At 49.6% G+C, this 17,189-nt stretch overlaps 6 protein-coding genes across 6 annotated transcripts; 5 read left to right on the forward strand and 1 right to left on the reverse strand.

The window, feature by feature from the left end:
- Window positions 1-11: 11 nt before the first annotated feature.
- Window positions 12-2,387, forward strand: MCYG_07745 (conserved hypothetical protein; the record flags this gene model as incomplete). Its single annotated transcript, XM_002843916.1, has 1 exon — window positions 12-2,387. The coding sequence occupies one exon, from the start codon at window positions 12-14 to the stop codon at window positions 2,385-2,387; it is 2,376 nt and encodes a 791-aa protein (XP_002843962.1).
- Window positions 2,388-3,442: 1,055 nt separating this feature from the next.
- MCYG_07746 (AMP deaminase 2) lies at window positions 3,443-6,712 on the forward strand (the record flags this gene model as incomplete). The annotated part of the gene is made up of 3 exons (XM_002843917.1): window positions 3,443-4,981; window positions 5,041-6,161; window positions 6,283-6,712. The coding sequence occupies 3 exons, from the start codon at window positions 3,443-3,445 to the stop codon at window positions 6,710-6,712; spliced, it is 3,090 nt and encodes a 1,029-aa protein (XP_002843963.1).
- Window positions 6,713-7,424: 712 nt separating this feature from the next.
- Window positions 7,425-9,368, forward strand: MCYG_07747 (conserved hypothetical protein; the record flags this gene model as incomplete). Its single annotated transcript, XM_002843918.1, has 1 exon — window positions 7,425-9,368. One exon carries the CDS (start codon window positions 7,425-7,427, stop codon window positions 9,366-9,368), a length of 1,944 nt encoding a protein of 647 aa, XP_002843964.1.
- A 1,002-nt stretch (window positions 9,369-10,370) lies between these two features.
- MCYG_07748 (conserved hypothetical protein) lies at window positions 10,371-11,379 on the forward strand (the record flags this gene model as incomplete). Its single annotated transcript, XM_002843919.1, has 2 exons — window positions 10,371-11,284; window positions 11,352-11,379. The coding sequence occupies 2 exons, from the start codon at window positions 10,371-10,373 to the stop codon at window positions 11,377-11,379; spliced, it is 942 nt and encodes a 313-aa protein (XP_002843965.1).
- An 871-nt stretch (window positions 11,380-12,250) lies between these two features.
- MCYG_07749 (glycerol kinase 2) lies at window positions 12,251-13,946 on the reverse strand (the record flags this gene model as incomplete). The annotated part of the gene is made up of 3 exons (XM_002843920.1): window positions 12,251-12,490; window positions 12,570-13,737; window positions 13,810-13,946. 3 exons carry the CDS (start codon window positions 13,944-13,946, stop codon window positions 12,251-12,253), a joined length of 1,545 nt encoding a protein of 514 aa, XP_002843966.1.
- Window positions 13,947-15,140: 1,194 nt separating this feature from the next.
- Window positions 15,141-16,339, forward strand: MCYG_07750 (aquaporin 3; the record flags this gene model as incomplete). The annotated part of the gene is made up of 3 exons (XM_002843921.1): window positions 15,141-15,463; window positions 15,550-16,093; window positions 16,169-16,339. The coding sequence occupies 3 exons, from the start codon at window positions 15,141-15,143 to the stop codon at window positions 16,337-16,339; spliced, it is 1,038 nt and encodes a 345-aa protein (XP_002843967.1).
- Between the last annotated feature and the right edge of the window lie 850 nt (window positions 16,340-17,189).

Consider the following 17,189-nt stretch of genomic DNA (forward strand, 5'->3'; position numbering starts at 1 on the left):
ATGGCACCCTTATGCCTATGGAACTGGCCCCTATCGGCCCCCTTCTCCTCAATATATCCCCTCAACCTGGCTATGGGTTCTCTCCTCAACAACCTGCTTATCCTCCCGGCCCTTACGAACATCAACACCCGCCGTCAAACCCTACATACGGGTCACCATTCCCTGGCCAAGCATATCCGCCTCCCTATGCGCCAGCAGATCCAGGACGTCATCCAGGACCACCATACCAGCCACCTTATAGCGGACCAAGCCATCCACCTGGACCGTACAACCCCTCTTACCCACCTGCTGCGCATCACCCTAGGCCCCCAGCTGGTGCCCATAAGCCCAACCAGGGCAGTCAGTCGTTTGGTCTGTACCAAACGCATCTGGATGAGGTTGCCAAAAATGCCCGAAGTGTCTGGAATGGCACGTCTGGTATCAAAGATCTCCCTCACAACGTACGAGCACACGTTGTAATCCACCATGTTACCACTCGGTTTGTTGATAAATTCGGCCAAGAGCCAGCACTGACTCTTTTCTCTGATGGATTGAATTCCCACCCTCAAATGAAGCCGATCAGAAATCTCAGTGGTTTAATTTGCAAGGCATGTGCTGACATGTCTAGCTCACGTCGTTCTCGCCAATACGAATCTCGAAATGATCGAAAAATGTATCATCTTCCCGCTCTGTTCGGTCATTTCCAGTCTGTACATACCGATGCCACAGCACCTGATGGCACGCAGCCTGACTGGAAAGTACATATGCTGTTGTTGCCAGACAATAGCGTTATATCGTCCCTAGGTCAAGCCCCAGGCATGGACCAAGCAAAGTTCCACCTGATCACGTCTGCATTCCCTTGGGTATTTTCTCCTATCGCTGCACCAATTGTCCCAGCGTCAGTTAAAGCTATAAGCAAACCAAGTCTCCATAGCACGTTTGAAGCAAAAGCCAGTGAGCATGCAAAATATCCTGGGGGCCATGGTGCTAAGAAGTCAGCCAGCCATCATCCAGTCCTCGAGGTCGCCGTTGATAACTTCCCGAAATTCGTTGAATCTGCTGATGATCAAAAACAGTTCGAACCTCCTCGGGAAGATGAATATGACCCGCACCGACCAGCTTTTATTGAACATGTAGATGCTTATCCCCGAGGTCCTCGCGGCAATGCTAGATCTTCAGCTCCGCCTCGCGAGAAGCTTCATGGGAAGTCCCGTGTGATGGAGTCGATCCCTAAAGAAGATACTGAAATGCAAGTAGAAAATAGGCGCCCCCGACAACAGCCAAAACCTTCAGCTACTCGCGGCCCCGGAAAAGAACGGGCGTCTAAACCTGGAGCCGCCGATATTGCAGCTTCAACAGCTGGTGGTGGGCCTTCGCAATCTAGCACAAATCGCCCTACAAGCCGAAACGTTTCGGAAGATGGTGAAGTTGTTGAATCTAACGAACAAAGGCCTGACGAAGCGCCTTCCCCCACAGAGGAGATGAATGCTGCCGAACATTTTTTGAACAACTTTGTGCCAGGACAGGATCAGGGAGATTTCGGAAAGACTTCTCGAGGATCTAACCCGCAAACACATTCAGAGTCTAGAAGTAAATGGTCTAAAAATACTGCAGCGGATGAGCGGGAATGGCGCATGTCATCCAACCCTCACACTGGTGCTGAAACTGGCCACGGAAGTCAATCAGGCCGAGGTGGGAAGCATAATGGATGGGCAGGGCGAGGCAAGAGCCCTGCTGTCAGCCGTGAATATCGCGAGTTTGACCCGAGAGGTGACGGATACGAGTTGCAGAGCGGCCCGCCCTCAGTTCGTGGAGATGTGTTGACACCCGATCAAACTGAAGGCCGAGGTCGAGGCCGGCTAGCTGCTGCTGAAGCGAAAGGTGGGCCAGAGGCCCGAGCCGGGCGGTCGCATAATAGATTTGATCGATACGAGGCTCAAAGACAAGAATCTCTTCGTCCTCGCTCACGATCACCGCAACCCCAGGAACGTGCTCAGGTAGAGTACTACCGTAACCGGAGTCCGAGAGCAAGACAGAGAGCTCCCGCGCTCGCATCTTCCCATCCACCGGAAACTTATATTGAGCGCATTCCGCTTGACCACCCTTCCTTCGCCAGAGCACCGCCACAGGGCCAATATCGTTACGTTGAAGAGTATATTGAGCCACCGTACGACGGTGCGGTAGAGTACGTTCCCGTGCGGGTTACAGCTCGTGATCCGCAGAACGCAGGACAGTACTACATCGAACGCCCCGTCCACCGTGGCATTCCACCAGAATACGTCGACTATGATATGGAATATTCTCGACACCCTGTCATCGAGCAGACTCCACATTATTACCCTGGGCCAGGAGCTCGAGATATTCCTGACGGCCATCCAATCGGTCCCCGCCGTGCTAGGTATAGGTAACAAGGCTCCTACTTGTTGCATCTTTTTTTGCTCGAGCTGTCCTTAATGTGCCTGTTTTCGATCTTTTCTTCTTCTTGCTTTTCACCCAATCGCTCAATATATCAAGGAACAGGTCTTGTTCCTTTTCTTTTTATATCTTGAGCTGTTGCTTCCCTTATTCTTTCGCACGGTCTAGCATCGCAGAACTATTTCTGCTGCAAGTGCCCTGTTTTGACTTAATGTGCCCCCCTTTCCATTTTTTTAACGTTTTCCCTGAGGAATTGCAGACCAGCTCCTCATCCTCCCCGGTATTCTGATTTTTTGATCAGCTTATCTCTTGTTATATTCTTTTTGGATCTCCTTGTACTATTATCCCGCCTTTTTATACGCTCCGCCCGACCCTTACTTAATTTACCCCCTGTCACCAACATACAAAAGTTATGCTTTCGAATTTATTTTGAGAGAACTCTCTGAACTGAGGGTGCTAGAGATGAGTGTGTTGCTCATTTCTGCACCCATTGGTGCTTCTGTCTGTTGGCGTGGATTATATTGCATATGTGCTAGGGCATATATAGTTACTTGGCTCAAGTTACGCAGATACCTCATGGGGAGCAACGGTCTATGATGGCTTGCTTTAGACCTTTGTCTATCCAGGCTCCATCCTCTCTCCGCCGATTCTTCTAGTCTTTCAATGTGTTCTATCCTTCGGCTCCTTTGTGGAACCGTTGTTTTGTCTTGTTACGTGTCATGTGTGTTTTTTTTGTTGGCTACGGCGGCTAAATAACTCAGAATTATATAGTTACCATGTATAATTACTTTTGTACACCTTTCCGGGGAGCGCTATTAGTCGCTCCGTATCCATATAGTAAATATTAATACTCGCCTGGGTATGGTTGATACGTGCAATTTGTATGGCGTACCAGCACCCTCGTACAGCAGAAGCCATCTGATTGCTAGCTAAGCCCGCCTTACTCCGTATAATATGATGCATAAGATAGTATAAATAAGACACCTTGTCCCTGTAGATTATTTGCTATGTACTAATTCATGATAGCCGAGTTCCATTTCGTGTGAGGATGGCTGGGCCGACACTCGATGCGGAGCTCTCCGCCCAGCAAGGCAGAAGTTGTGGCTCCCCAGCGAGCCCACCTCCTCCGTCAGTACAACATCCCATCGACGAGCTTGATATCACAGGTAATACTAGACCAACCACGCCCAAGGAGCAGCCTGACAGCCTCGTCCAAGCTCTGTTCATCACGGGAAGCATGGAGAAGAACAATCCAGCCCCGCCAGCAGAGGATACTCCCGACACCAGCGCCGCAACGCAGCCTATCCTCCCGCGAGACCGCCAGGCACGAACAGCAACCTATGACTATGCGTACGAGAAGTCGATGAGCCATGCGGAAGCACGGCTGTTCTACCAGCGGCATCAGCTTGCCTCCCGTAGTGTCGATGGTGACTCGCCGCAGAGCCCTGACATGCCACCAAGATCGGTACCGATTCTACCAGGTCATGGCCCAACGTCAGCAAGCAATTTCGATAATGAATCGATCAGTAGCATGTTGCCTGGTCCATCATACTCGGTGACATCGACACCGCCGGGAAACTCGCAGTCAATGCGGCGAGAGGATAGCAGCTTGAGCATCGCGGAGAGGTCGGCAAGAGCTCATGTCCTGCCGACGGTGGGTATGCCCGGTGACGCATCGCAGAGCGCTATTCAAGGAAACGTTGGCATGAGCGTGGGAACTGGTATACCGTATGCGATGGGAGGTTATGCGCCTAATGATGGAGCGATTACGGCTGAGTTGAGCGCTATATGTCGCAAGATACAGGGCCTGCTAGATACCAGACATAAATACATGCGTCTATCATTTCAGCGAGCAGGTGATAACCCTAGAGATGAGCCAGGTTGGGTCATCTATCCGCCTCCACCTGAGCCAGCGTGGGAGGAAGATAAAGAGCGGCTCGGCACAGGGAGCATGTCGAGCAGCTTCGTCATGGCCTCGAAGGGAGGGTCCAAACAGGGTGAATCAGACCCATCACCTCATGCAAGTTCTGCTAAGAAGAAACGAAAGCCTGGTCAGGACATAGGGGAGGATTTTGACATGAACGACCTGCTTCCGTTACCCGAAGCATCGACCATGACCTTCAAATTAGATGATAACAGTGTTTATCAGGTTTATGAGACTAAAGCTGCCTGTGACCTTAACCAACCTGTCATCCAGATCCCTTCCATCCGTGATTTCTACATGGATCTAGATGGCGTTCTCGATGTGTCTACTGACGGGCCTGTGAAGTCGTTTGCATTCAAGCGCCTGTCCTACTTGGAAGGCAAGTTTCAGCTCCATACGCTGCTGAACGAATACCAGGAACTCGCAGACAGTAAGAAAGTACCACATCGAGACTTTTATAATGTCCGCAAGGTTGATACCCATGTCCATCACTCGGCGTGTATGAACCAGAAACATCTACTTAGGTTCATCAAGAGTAAGATGAAGAAGTGCCCAGATGAGGTAGTGCTGTTTAGAGATGGAAAACATTTGACACTAAAGGAGGTGTTTGAGAGTATCAATCTCACGGCTTATGATTTGAGTATTGATACTCTAGATATGCATGTATGCTCACAACTAAAAACAACCTAGGTCCCAATGGCTCCGCTTGCTAACATTCCTAGGCTCATACGGATTCATTCCACCGGTTTGACAAGTTCAATCTCAAGTACAACCCCATTGGCGAGTCCCGTCTGCGAGAAATCTTCCTGAAGACGGATAACTACATCAAGGGGCGGTACTTGGCGGAAATCACCAAGGAAGTAATATCCGACCTCGAGTCGAGTAAATACCAGATGGCTGAATGGCGGATCTCCATCTACGGCCACTCCCTAGGCGAATGGGACAAGCTAGCTGCCTGGGTTGTTGACAACAAGCTCTTCTCTCCCAATGTCCGCTGGCTCATCCAGGTACCCCGGCTCTACGATGTGTTCAAGTCAAGCGGTAAAATAGAGAACTTTGAAGACATCGTGCGCAACGTCTTCCAGCCGTTGTTTGAAGTCACTCAGAACCCCAACAGTCATCCGAAGCTACACGTCTTCCTCCAGCGTGTTGTCGGGTTTGACAGTGTTGATGATGAGAGCAAGGCCGAGAGAAGACTGTATCGCAAGTTCCCAGTCCCCAAGCAATGGGATACTAAGCAGAACCCGCCTTACAGCTACTGGATCTATTTCATGTTTGCAAACATGGCGTCACTGAACACATGGAGAAAACAGCGCGGATTTAACACGTTTGTTCTCCGACCTCACTGCGGAGAGGCTGGTGATCCGGATCATCTTGCTTCATCCTTCCTGTGCTGCCAGGGTATCTCTCATGGTATCTTGCTCCGTAAAGTCCCTCTGCTGCAGTACTTGTTCTACCTCGACCAGATTCCGATTGCTATGTCGCCGTTAAGCAATAACGCGCTGTTCTTGAGTTACGATAAGAACCCGTGCGCTAATTACTTCCGTAAGGGCCTAAACATCTCGCTCTCCACTGACGATCCGCTGCAGTTTGCGTTTACCAAGGAGCCGCTGATCGAAGAATATTCTGTTGCCGCACAGATCTACAAACTCAGCGCAGTTGACATGTGCGAGCTGGCCAAACACAGTGTAGACCAGAGTGGGTTTGAGTTGGCATTGAAACACCGCTGGCTGGGGAGTAAATGCCATCTGCCCGGCCTGGAAGGTAATAACATGGCGAAGAGCAACGTACCGGATTTACGTGAGGCGTTTAGATATGAGACACTAACCGGAGAGCTATCACTGTAAGTCCCCCCTCTCCCCACCGCTCTTTTTTTTTTTTTTTCTTCTATCCTCTCTTTAGTCGTGCATGCCAGAGCCAATTGTTGGGGGGGTGGAAGGAGGCTAAATGTTGATGATATGCAGGCTGGACCGTTATGCGTCCGCCACACCGAATAACGCCCACACCCCCAAGACACTGACCAAGGTACCTTCGTTCTCCTACCTGAAGAACAACGACAACCCGCCCAGCACCGTTGCAGGGGCCGGTACTCCAGAGCACGCAACCCCCCCGGTGGCTCACACGCCAGGGCGCCATCCCTCGTACTCCGATGCAGAGTCCTATGCCAACTCGAGCAAACCCCAGACCGCCAGTGGCACGCCACAGGAACATGGCTTTGGCTCGATGCCAGCACAGGCGATATTCCCGGGGATCGTGCATGCGCGGGCTCGCAAGGACAGCACCCTTTCACGGACTTCCGAGGATAGAGCGAACTCGGAGGACGCACACGAGCTGTCGTCGGGGCAGGGAGGACATGTCTGGCGCTCGGAGAACCTAGACAGCGACGACGACTGAAGGTGCGAACCTGTCTTCTTGGATATCTTTTCTTCCTCTTCTCCAGGCTATTACTTCTTCCACTATTGACCACGATTCCAACTTGTTTTTCTCCTTCTATTTATTTTACGACAAACCGCAGCATGTCATCTTATGTAATCAAATAGATAAGAAAACAGCGATAAGCCAATCACGTGTCACCTTATCTCGTTAGTCATCTTCTTCCCGGAAGCGGTGAACACGCGCTAGAGGGGCTGCGCAGGCCTGGCCAGGGAGAAGGCACGTGAAGTTCATGTGACCCCACTGCTACGTCTGACAGGTGCCCCACTCCCTGTGCTTATCTAACACTCTGCCCAATCACAGCCCGCAGCAGAAAAAGCAACCTTTTGCCCCCTTTGGGATCCACTCGGACCATCCCAGGCTTTTTTCTCTTACTCTCAAAGTTCGCCTTCTTTGTGTCTCTCAGCTACTTTTCGCTTTGCTCTCTTGGACATAAAACATACACACAGCTTTGTGTCTCACTCTCTTTTTGTCTGTTTGCTCGCCCGACCGTCCTGCCGCTCTCTCGTTTTATGCAAATGGTTCAGCTCGCTGGCCTGGCGAACCCTTATCGCATTGTCACGAACAGCCGTTTTCGTCACCTTGTACAGCAGCTACAGCCCTGAATATTGCTGTCTCGCCTTTGGACATCCCGACTATTCGAGGCTCAGCTTGCTTGTTTCATCTGCCTCCGATGGCCTCGGTATCGAGTACTCCTCCCAAACGTAAGTTCGTGCCGGAGCTTATCGAGTCGACCACGAAGTCGTCGTCCTCGTCATCGCGCAGGGATGGGGGGAAGACAAGGGACGGCAGTGCTTCCGTTACACCTTCAAAGGGGACCGGCAGGTTTCGGCCACAGCTGATTGAAACGACGACGGAGACCGGCCGGAAAGCTGTCAGACAGAACAAAGATGGTGAGAAGGCCACGCAGAGGGGCGCTGGTGTCAGTGGTAATGGTGGTTCCGGGCTAAGGGATGCGGATCGGCATCAAACCAAGTCGAAGGATGTCGTCACGAAGCCGCCAGAGTCATCACCCCGGAAGTTCACTCCACAGCTCATCGAGACGGGGAAACGGTCGTTTCGTCAGAATCCAGCAGGGAGCCCTGCTCGTCAGAATTACGGTAGCACGACCAACACGCTCAGATTTCGAGCCACTGACTCAGAGTCCAAGTACTCGTATGCGAGCCTATCTAGACGCCAGGGGAGCAGACGGCAGTCGTTCCAGGTGCCCAACCTCCCGGCGATCCCTTCGAACAGCAGCGAGGGCTCCGGAGAGTCCCCGAGCTCGTCGCTCTCGACCTCCCCTACGAACTTCTCCAACGATGGCGGCCATCAGAGTGTGCAGGTTCACTACCCGGACTCCTATACCGGCTCCTATCCGGACCACCACATGTACAATCTTCACTCTCGCCTCGTCTCGGAGAAGTTAAAGGACCAGGCCCTCGCTGCCTTTCCCAATGAGCAGGTCTACCAACCAGTTTCCCACTTTGCCATCGACCAGGAAGATAGCAACTCAGAGGAAGATGACGATAGCATGGAGACTGCCTTTAGACAGCTGTCGATTGACCTGTCTAGGTTTCGCCGCGAGTCTACCGCCGACCTTGCCTGGGAGCTGGAGGAGATGCGGAGACACAAGGAGGAGTCGGAAATGAGGTCTCGTGAGCGCCTCTTTGCAGCTAATCGTACATCCAAGTTCTCCGCAGCCGCGCTTGCCGCACGATACAAAGATGAATGGGAATGTCTCGAGACTGCTAGCTACGATATCATTGGTGGGTGGCAGAAGGGAGTCAACCTTGCGCCTATGCGGGAAGCCGCAAGCCCGCCAATGCTGGGAGACGATATAGTATTTACCCGATGTCAGTCTCCCACGTCGACATTGATAGGAGCCGACCAGCAGCCCACTCCAGCCACCAACCAGAGCAAAAAACCTGCTTCCCGTTGTAACGCTGGCGGACTATGGGCTGCGGACTCGGATATGTCTGATTGCGGTGAAGTCGGGCTTTGGAATGGGACTTGTAAGAGGAAGTCGGCCAACAAGGCAGCCTGCGATGGATCGTCGCAGGACTCATCACCCCATCATTCTGGTCTCGTTACTCCTGCTCCAGAGAGAATAGACCTGTCTCTACCACCTACCCCCGTATCTACTCCGCCCGTTGGCTCCCTCCTCAAACCCTCAAAGGAAATCTCCCCCGACCTCGTCACACTCACCGCTATTCCTGACACCTCATCTCCAGCCTCCCCCCCTGCTATCCTTATCCAATCCTACGATCCCGACCTTGAGCGAGAAATCGTCGCCGAGTTCAACGATAGCTTTGTCACACAGATATACAACTATCTATCACTGGGATATCCATGCTTAGCACGCGACTTCGACGCAGAGCTAAGTAAAATCACAAATATTCCTATCGACACACTCCGGAGCGATGATCAGCACGCTAACGCAAAAGGATACATCGACTTGCCTGATTGTCGAAATGGTGCATGCAATCCCACCACTACCACGACTCCCGGATGCATGCGCTGGAATGCGCTGAAGCAGTATATCCACGAATGGGCGAGACAGCAGCCTCGCTCGGGAGCTGACAGGGCTGTCGACTCTTGGGGCGTCCCAGAGCGAAGAGGCAGCTGGGCTGTCTAGCCGAGTTTTCTTGTCATTTCATATTCTCTCTTTCCAATCGCTTTCCTATTTTCCTTTTTTTTTCCTGTCAGAGATTGTCCTGTTTCATTTTGGCCAAATGGAGTTCATTTTGTTTCCTTTCATTTAACTTTCGGAACCCGGATCCTTGACTTTGGTTGGCATCATAGGCTCGTCTCGTTGTTTTCTTTTTCTCTTTCTTTTGTTCTTCCCATATCCTCATGCCCCGTCTTCACTGCCTGTCCAACATTCGGCTGGCATCTTTATCTCTCACCCGCGCTTGCCTCTTGCTTTTGTCGCGTGACATAGTTTTGCGGCTTATACATACGCACTCACATATCTTTACTCGCAGGTAAACCCAGCCCAGTCGACCCAGTCGACCCAGTCAAGTCCCCAGTTCACGACTTTTAGTCCCGCAACATTATAGAGGGGTGTCCCCATCTGCCTTTTCTGCCTTGCTCCCAGTCATTTTGTGCCACCCATCCAGAGAGTTGGAGAATCTGCCTACGGCTTTTTGCTTTTGCCTTTTGTTTTGCTTCCTCTCCCTTGGTTCGATTCCCCTTAGCCTTTACCCGGCTTCTGCGCCTTTTCCATTTCTGTTTTTTTCTGCGCGGGATTAGGATGGGTATACTTGTTTCATCTCTTCCTTTTAATTCATGACCCCATGGCGTTTCCGTTCTTAGTTTTAGACATCGTATATCTTTTAATAGAAGCTTCAGTTCCTTTTTAATAACTCTTGTCGCCTATTTTGACTTCTTCCCCTTGTCCCTTCCGCGTGCCGCTCACGTGAATAGCCCTAATGGTATTATGTCATATTTATTTTTAGAAACAAGGATTATTTATGATCCGTAAGTGTACCTTGCTTACTAATCGTGACTTGGCTATTTCTGTTTCAACCTTGATGGATCTTGGATAGACAACTAACTTGCCGGGGAAAGGGGATATACTATGTATTTAGGGGTACCAGCAGTACTCACTTATTGGACAGGACATAGCCACATTGGGATGGCAAATTTGCCAACACTAGTCTTTATACCCGGTGCATGGCATAAGCCTACTTGCTATGAGAAAATCACCAAAATCCTGCATGAGCAGTACGAATTCAAATATGTCCTGGTGACTCTCCCGTCGACCCAAGGGAATCCAGATGCGACCTTCAAAGATGACCTTGATGCTGCCAGAGACGCCATATCAAACGAGACAACTCAGGGGCGCGATGTTGTAGTTCTTGCACACTCATATGGCGGCATGGTCGGCAACAGTGCTATCAAAGGGTTCGCGAAACCACGAGACGACGGTACGAACAAAGACCAGCAACCGTCGACATCAGGGCATATTATCGGTCTCATCCTTATCGCATCCGGCTTCACCTTCACGGGGCTCGCTTTCATGGACCCGTTCCTCGGTCGCCCGCCTCCCTCATGGCGCGTCAATAACGAGACCGGTTATGCCGAGCTTACCGTCTCTCCATGTGACTTCTTTTATCATGACTTACCTGCAGAAGAGGCAGAATACTGGGCTTCTCAGCTCACCACCCAGAGTCTCAAGGCATTGTTTGAAGGCGGTGAGTTTTCATATGCTGGCTGGATGGATGTGCCTAGTTGGTATATTGGCACCGCCGAGGATAGGGGCTTGCCAGTAGTGATGCAACGAATGCAGACGGGTATGGCGAGGGAAATGGGTGCTAGCGTGGAGCACAGGGAGCTTCAGACGAGCCATTCGCCGTTTTTAAGCCAACCTGAAGCCACAGTGAGGCTTATACTCGATGCCATCGGTCAGTTTACTGGCAAGCCAGTGGACAATACGCCCGCGATGAGTGAGTGTGATAAGATGATAACGGTTCTAGGGGCCACACTATGGCAGCCTTATACGTGGTATAAATTTGGACTGCCACTGGTCTTTGGTCATCTTCTTGGGAGGTGTGTTCTTCTGTTTAACTGGAGTAAAAGGGTTTTCACAAGATCCCCTTAACCTGTTTCTCTTTAGATATATACCTTGGTTTGATAATGACTAGGTATTTATTTACAAATGTAGTTATAATAGCATCCGGAATAGCACGGGGGAGACTTTTGTTCTAATTCCAGTCATAGCCATGATGATGACCCTTACATTGCCATTTTTAGAGCAATACCGAGTCACTGCATACATTAAACAAAAAAATGTAGATAAAATAGGAAACAAAAAATAAAAACATACGAAAGTCGGGATTCGCTGGTGGTCACCCACCCAACTACTAACCGACCGGCAAGTGGCTTAAGTACAGCTGAGCGGACGGGAAGCTCTGTTTTCCACTTCCTATGTTCGTATGTACCAAACACAAGGTCGACAGGGTTGATCTCCTTTAGGGTAAGATAATATCACGTGAATACTTGTCAGATTATGTAATGATTCCTGGTATATAAAAGTTTCAGACGATCAACTTCAACATCTTTTTATCGTCACGTACAACATTGAATCACTACCTATAGTCTTCTCTAGAGCCTCTTAATGGATCATTTGCATGATATATAATCATAAAATGGGAGAACAGATCTCCCTGGCACGTCTTTGAATATCCATTTCATCTTCAAGCCTGCCCCTATTTGACCTCCCGCTCCCAAGGTGGATATTGAAATAACCAACCATTTCTCAACTCCAAAGAGTTAATTTTATATCTTGTTTGTGCCAGGGCATAAATAGTATTAGGGCGCGATGCCTTGAAAATAGCGCCGTTAAAACGCAAACTTCCCTTAAGAGTACACGAACAACCTTCACGACGATGCATGAACAGCTCACATTCCACTTGTTATATTATATTGGCTGTGACATATGTCCGACTACAAAGAAAGGGGAAAGAATAACTATGTCTCCAATCAAGTACTTGCAGGCAGAAATGCGGAATGCATCTAGTTTGCCCAGCCCCGACACATTTCCACTGCCTTCTCCCAGCGGGAGAATCGTTTGTCGGCCTCCTCCTTCTGGATACTCGGCTTGAAGGTTGTCTGACCCTCAGTGTTGATACCTTGAAGCTCCTCTGTGCTGCTCCAGACACCTACGGCGATACCTGCTGCAATTGCTGCGCCAAGGGCGGTAGTCTCCCGCATCTTGGGGCGGTTAACCGGAATAGAGATCAGATCCGCTTGTGTCTGTGGAGATGCCACTTAGCAATCTGACAACTCAAGCATAACCTTGGCAGAACAGTATAAGACATGAGTTGGCACGTACCTGCATCGTTAGGTCACTGTTACACATTCCTCCATCAACAGCAAGCTCAGTAAGCTTGTGTCCACTATCTTTTTCCATGGCACCGAGAATTGCCTTGGTTTGGAAGCATGTCGCTTCCAGCGTTGCTCTCGCCACGTGGCCTCGCTGCGTATACGTTGTTATCCCGAATATCGTTCCTCTCGCATCATCGATCCAGTATGGAGCAAACAACCCGCTGAATGCAGTGACAAACACACACCCTCCGCTATCAGGCACCGTTTCAGCCAGGGTACTCAAGTCCTTGGAGCTATCCATAAACTTGAAATTGTTGACCAGAAACTTCACGCTGGATCCGCCAACAGCAATGCTTCCTTCAAGGGCGTAGTTAAGCTTTCCACCTTCGCTACCGCGAAAGTCGAAGGCAACCGTTGTTAGTAAACCATGCCTCGATGCTACTGGCTTCTCGCCAATATTGTATAGGAGAAAGCACCCGGTGCCGTATGTGTTCTTGGCCTTGCCAGGAGTGAACCCCTTTTGGCCCACGAGTGCGGCAGATTGATCGCCTAGGCAGCCTGTGATTGGGAAACCTTGAAGGGCCGACTGAGCAAGTTTGCCGTATGCTTTTGGGTCGGCAGAGTGCACGATCTTAGGGAGATGGATCTTGGAAGGGTCAAGGCGGAAGAAGTCAAGCAGCTGCTCATCATATTCCATTCGCTCAAGGTTCATGAACATCGTTCGTGATGCGTTTGATGGATCCGTTACAAATACACCTCCTCTAGGACCACCGTTGAGTTTATAAATGAGCCAAGTGTCGATGGTTCCGAATGCAAGGGACCCGTTATCATATGCCTCTTTGACTTTGGGCACATTATCGATCAACCATAACACCTTACCAACAGATGGATAGGTGGACAGTGGTAAACCACAGATTGGCTGCAGTTCATTGTGGCCCAGGCGGGTTTTCAGCTTGCGTACAAGAGCCTGTGTGCGGGTATCTGTCCAAACTATGGCGTTGTAGAGCGGTTCGCCTGTCTCTTTGTCCCATACCACTGTGGTTTCACGCTGGTTAGTGATGCCTATTGCCTTGATAGAATCAATCTTATGTCCTTGTGTTTCGAAATCTGCGACAGCCCCATTTATGCACGCAACTACGGATTCAACGATCTCATTGGGGTCATGTTCATGCCATCTTCAACACCTGAGTTAGTACCATCACTCACGCATGACGGGAAAATGGAACCGGTGTCTGCCAGAAACTTACCCCGGATGAGGGTATATCTGCGTAAATTCTAGCTGGTGTGAAGCAACTACCTCTCCGTCCGTGTTAAAAATAAGGAATCGAGAGCTTGTTGTGCCCTGATCAATAGATCCGATGAATGACTTTCCCACTCCGGCCATCGAGCTGGATTATATCTGGACAAATTCAGGGAAGTTGGATGGTGGGGAGGCGAAAAGAGTACAATAGAGTGATGAGGTGGAAGGAGATACATGCAGGACAAGATATATCCATTTTATCTGACAAGCAGGCTCCCTGACCCCGTACCTCGGGAGCTAAGGTTATCCTATATGTCGCTCGCACGTAATCTCTAATAGGGAATGGGGTGCGTCTCGGCACATAAATGTTTGATGATACCGCGGGTTCACGGAAGAAGTGCGGATGGTGTCTCCGCAACTACGGGGATAGCCGATGGACCAGCAACCAAAGTTCGCCTTCACTCCATCCCTAACCAGCTTTATTTTTACCTCTCTTTTTACTCCATACTAGAACCTTTAGATATATCGACGAAGGCGGCCCTTATACCACAGTTCATTTACCCCGGAGTCTAGATGCTCATCAATCGGGGGAGAAATGCGGAGGTGTTCATCGCAACCGCCACTGTCAACCATTCAGTGGCGTGAGACCGACCACTCGGTGGCAGGGGATCCCTTGTCTAGCGCCCTCCTTTACTTGCATATATGAAAGTCGACAGGACCCCAGGCTTGCCATCGAACCTGATTTTCGGCCAATTAAGTTTGGCCCTGCTGCATCACAAACTCAGTTGCTATAACTTCTGTTCTTCGTGACATTAAAGAAGGATTCGTTCATTCGATACCTAATTTTTATGCTTTTGTCGGTTCCGGCCGACCCTTAAGCTTGATACTGAAGTATATGCATAACAAATTGTGACCGGGCCAAAGGGCGGGCGAAACGGTTAAGTTTGTACAATGTCCGACACAAACGGAAGTTGAACACGGCATGGCACAGCATGGCACTGCACGGAGGATACAAATCTCGAGCGGCCATGCGGCCATGGTACCAGGATCTCCCTCCGTGCACTCATCTCTCCAACTGTATAAGATCGTCGATCTGCCCGCGGAGAAATTTTGCAGAAATACGTGCATCTGCTTCCATCTTCACATCTACTGCAGATATTACTCTACTCACTCTAGAGGAGTCTTTCTCCCCTAGCTTTCTACTTTTGTTGCTGTTCTTTCTTCAATTTGCGCTCCCCTGCCCCTGTCTACCTTCATACATGGATGATGGATGTGTCCGTAGTAGAAGAGACTGTGCCCCTTGAACCAGTTAGAAGAGGAATATCCTCCTCCCAGACCATGCATAACCATAACTTTGGACCCCTTTCCCGAGGGAGCACTGAGAAGGGACCCAACAGCCCTTCCTTGGATGGAGGCAATCCTCTTATCCATGCTTTTACTGGCCAATCCAAAGTTCCTTTACGTTCAAATATAATCGTTGAAGATGAAATCCAACCCGCCGAGGAATTACTATGGCCCAAGATACGAACCAAATTGCGCGAGCCATTCGCTGAGTTTTTTGGAGTATTCATTTTGATTCTCTTTGGCGACGGCGTCGTCGCCCAAGTTGTCCTAAGCGACTCAAAGAAGGGGGACTACCAATCAATATCTTGGGGTTGGGGGTGAGTGAACGATGCAAGAAGCAAATTCATAAATGACAAACCAATGTAAAGGAATGATTCATTTTTCTAACGATAATATTGAATAGCCTCGCAGTCATGCTGGGTGTCTATTGCAGCGGAGGAATCTCTGGTGGTCATCTCAACCCTGCAGTGACCTTCGCCAACTGTGTCTTTCGGAAATTCCCTTGGAGAAAATTCCCCGTATACATGTTAGCCCAGGTTCTAGGTGCCTTCTGTGCTGCTGGTGTTGTTTATGCGAACTACAAGTCTGCCATTACCGTCTTCGAAGGTGGCCCTGACATTCGAACCGTTGGACTGGACACCTCCACTGCCGGCATATTCTGCACATACCCTGCACCGTTTTTAACCAAAACCGGGCAGTTCTTCTCGGAATTTATTGCCAGCACAATCCTCATGTTCTGCATATTTGCCCTGGCCGATGATAAAAATCTCGGAGCTGGAAACTTAATGCCGCTTGGATTGTTCTTTCTTATATTTGGCATCGGTGCTTGTTTTGGGTGGGAAACTGGATATGCCATCAATCTTGCTCGGGATTTTGGGCCTCGGCTGATGACTTATTTTCTGGGATATGGACACGAAGTTTGGTCTGCTGGGGGATATTACTTCTGGGTAAGTCACAGTTCTAAAATCATCGTACTGTTCCTAGTGGACCGTTCCAGCTGACACGTCTCTCTCCGAACCCAGATACCTATGGTCGCTCCATTCTTTGGCTGTATGTTTGGTGGCTTCCTGTACGATGTGTTTTTATACACCGGAGAAAGCCCTATTAACACACCCTGGATGGGGCTGGGCCGTTTTATGCGACCAAGCCAAGACGTTTGGTCGAATACAAAAACCATAGACCATGACGTGTGAAAGGAGACGAAAAAACAAAAGGAGGGAGAGGAGGAGATGTCAATATTTTTAACACTTTATACTCATCTACCACGATTGACCTAGTTGACAAATTCACGAAACGAGTATGATTTTACGATTTCACGCTCTTACTCACACTTTCTAGCTGATATAAACTGACCTAAAATACTCTCTTCAGGTTGATGAACTGTACTGGAGTCAACAAATATCATTATACACACCTCAAGCGATATGTACAGTATATTTCTGAGCCTAACAGGGCCGGTGAGAAGGATAATCTAGCACTCAGGGCCTTTACCCCGATAATACGAATCGCAGTTAATGCATCAAGCACATATGCAGTGCTGACCTGGCCAACTTAACATGGGGCCGAAGCAAATTCATGGGCAATGTGCAAAATTATATACTTATCAAGCTCAATTCGCTGCCTCCAGGACACCAGAGTTACCTCGATATGGGCATAATAAGTTCTCAATAGACCAAAATCAGATACCAAACACAGCTTTAGAAGCATACACTCCATACTCTCTCCTCCGCACCCCACACACCATGCCCTTGCGGAGCGAAGGAACAGGATTAACAGGCCACACTAAAGGCATGGAGGAGCGGTCTAGTCCCGTATCCCCGGCCTCAGAGTTAAGAGTCGCATCCACTAGCATAGTAGACTTGTCATGTAACGTGCCATTCAATATTGATGCTTGTGCCCCATGTATCTTCGATCTAGTGTTTTAAAATAAAACATACTATGTAATAATTCGCATGTTGTCCGGATCTGACCTTGTGAGTCTCAATCACGTGACATTTCAACTTCCCAAGGTTCCTTTTTTTCAACTTCATCTCAACTTCACGA

The sequence above is a fragment of the Microsporum canis genome, genomic scaffold (assembly GCF_000151145.1).
Source record: "Microsporum canis CBS 113480 supercont1.7 genomic scaffold, whole genome shotgun sequence".
Taxonomy (NCBI): Eukaryota; Fungi; Ascomycota; class Eurotiomycetes; order Onygenales; family Arthrodermataceae; genus Microsporum; species Microsporum canis.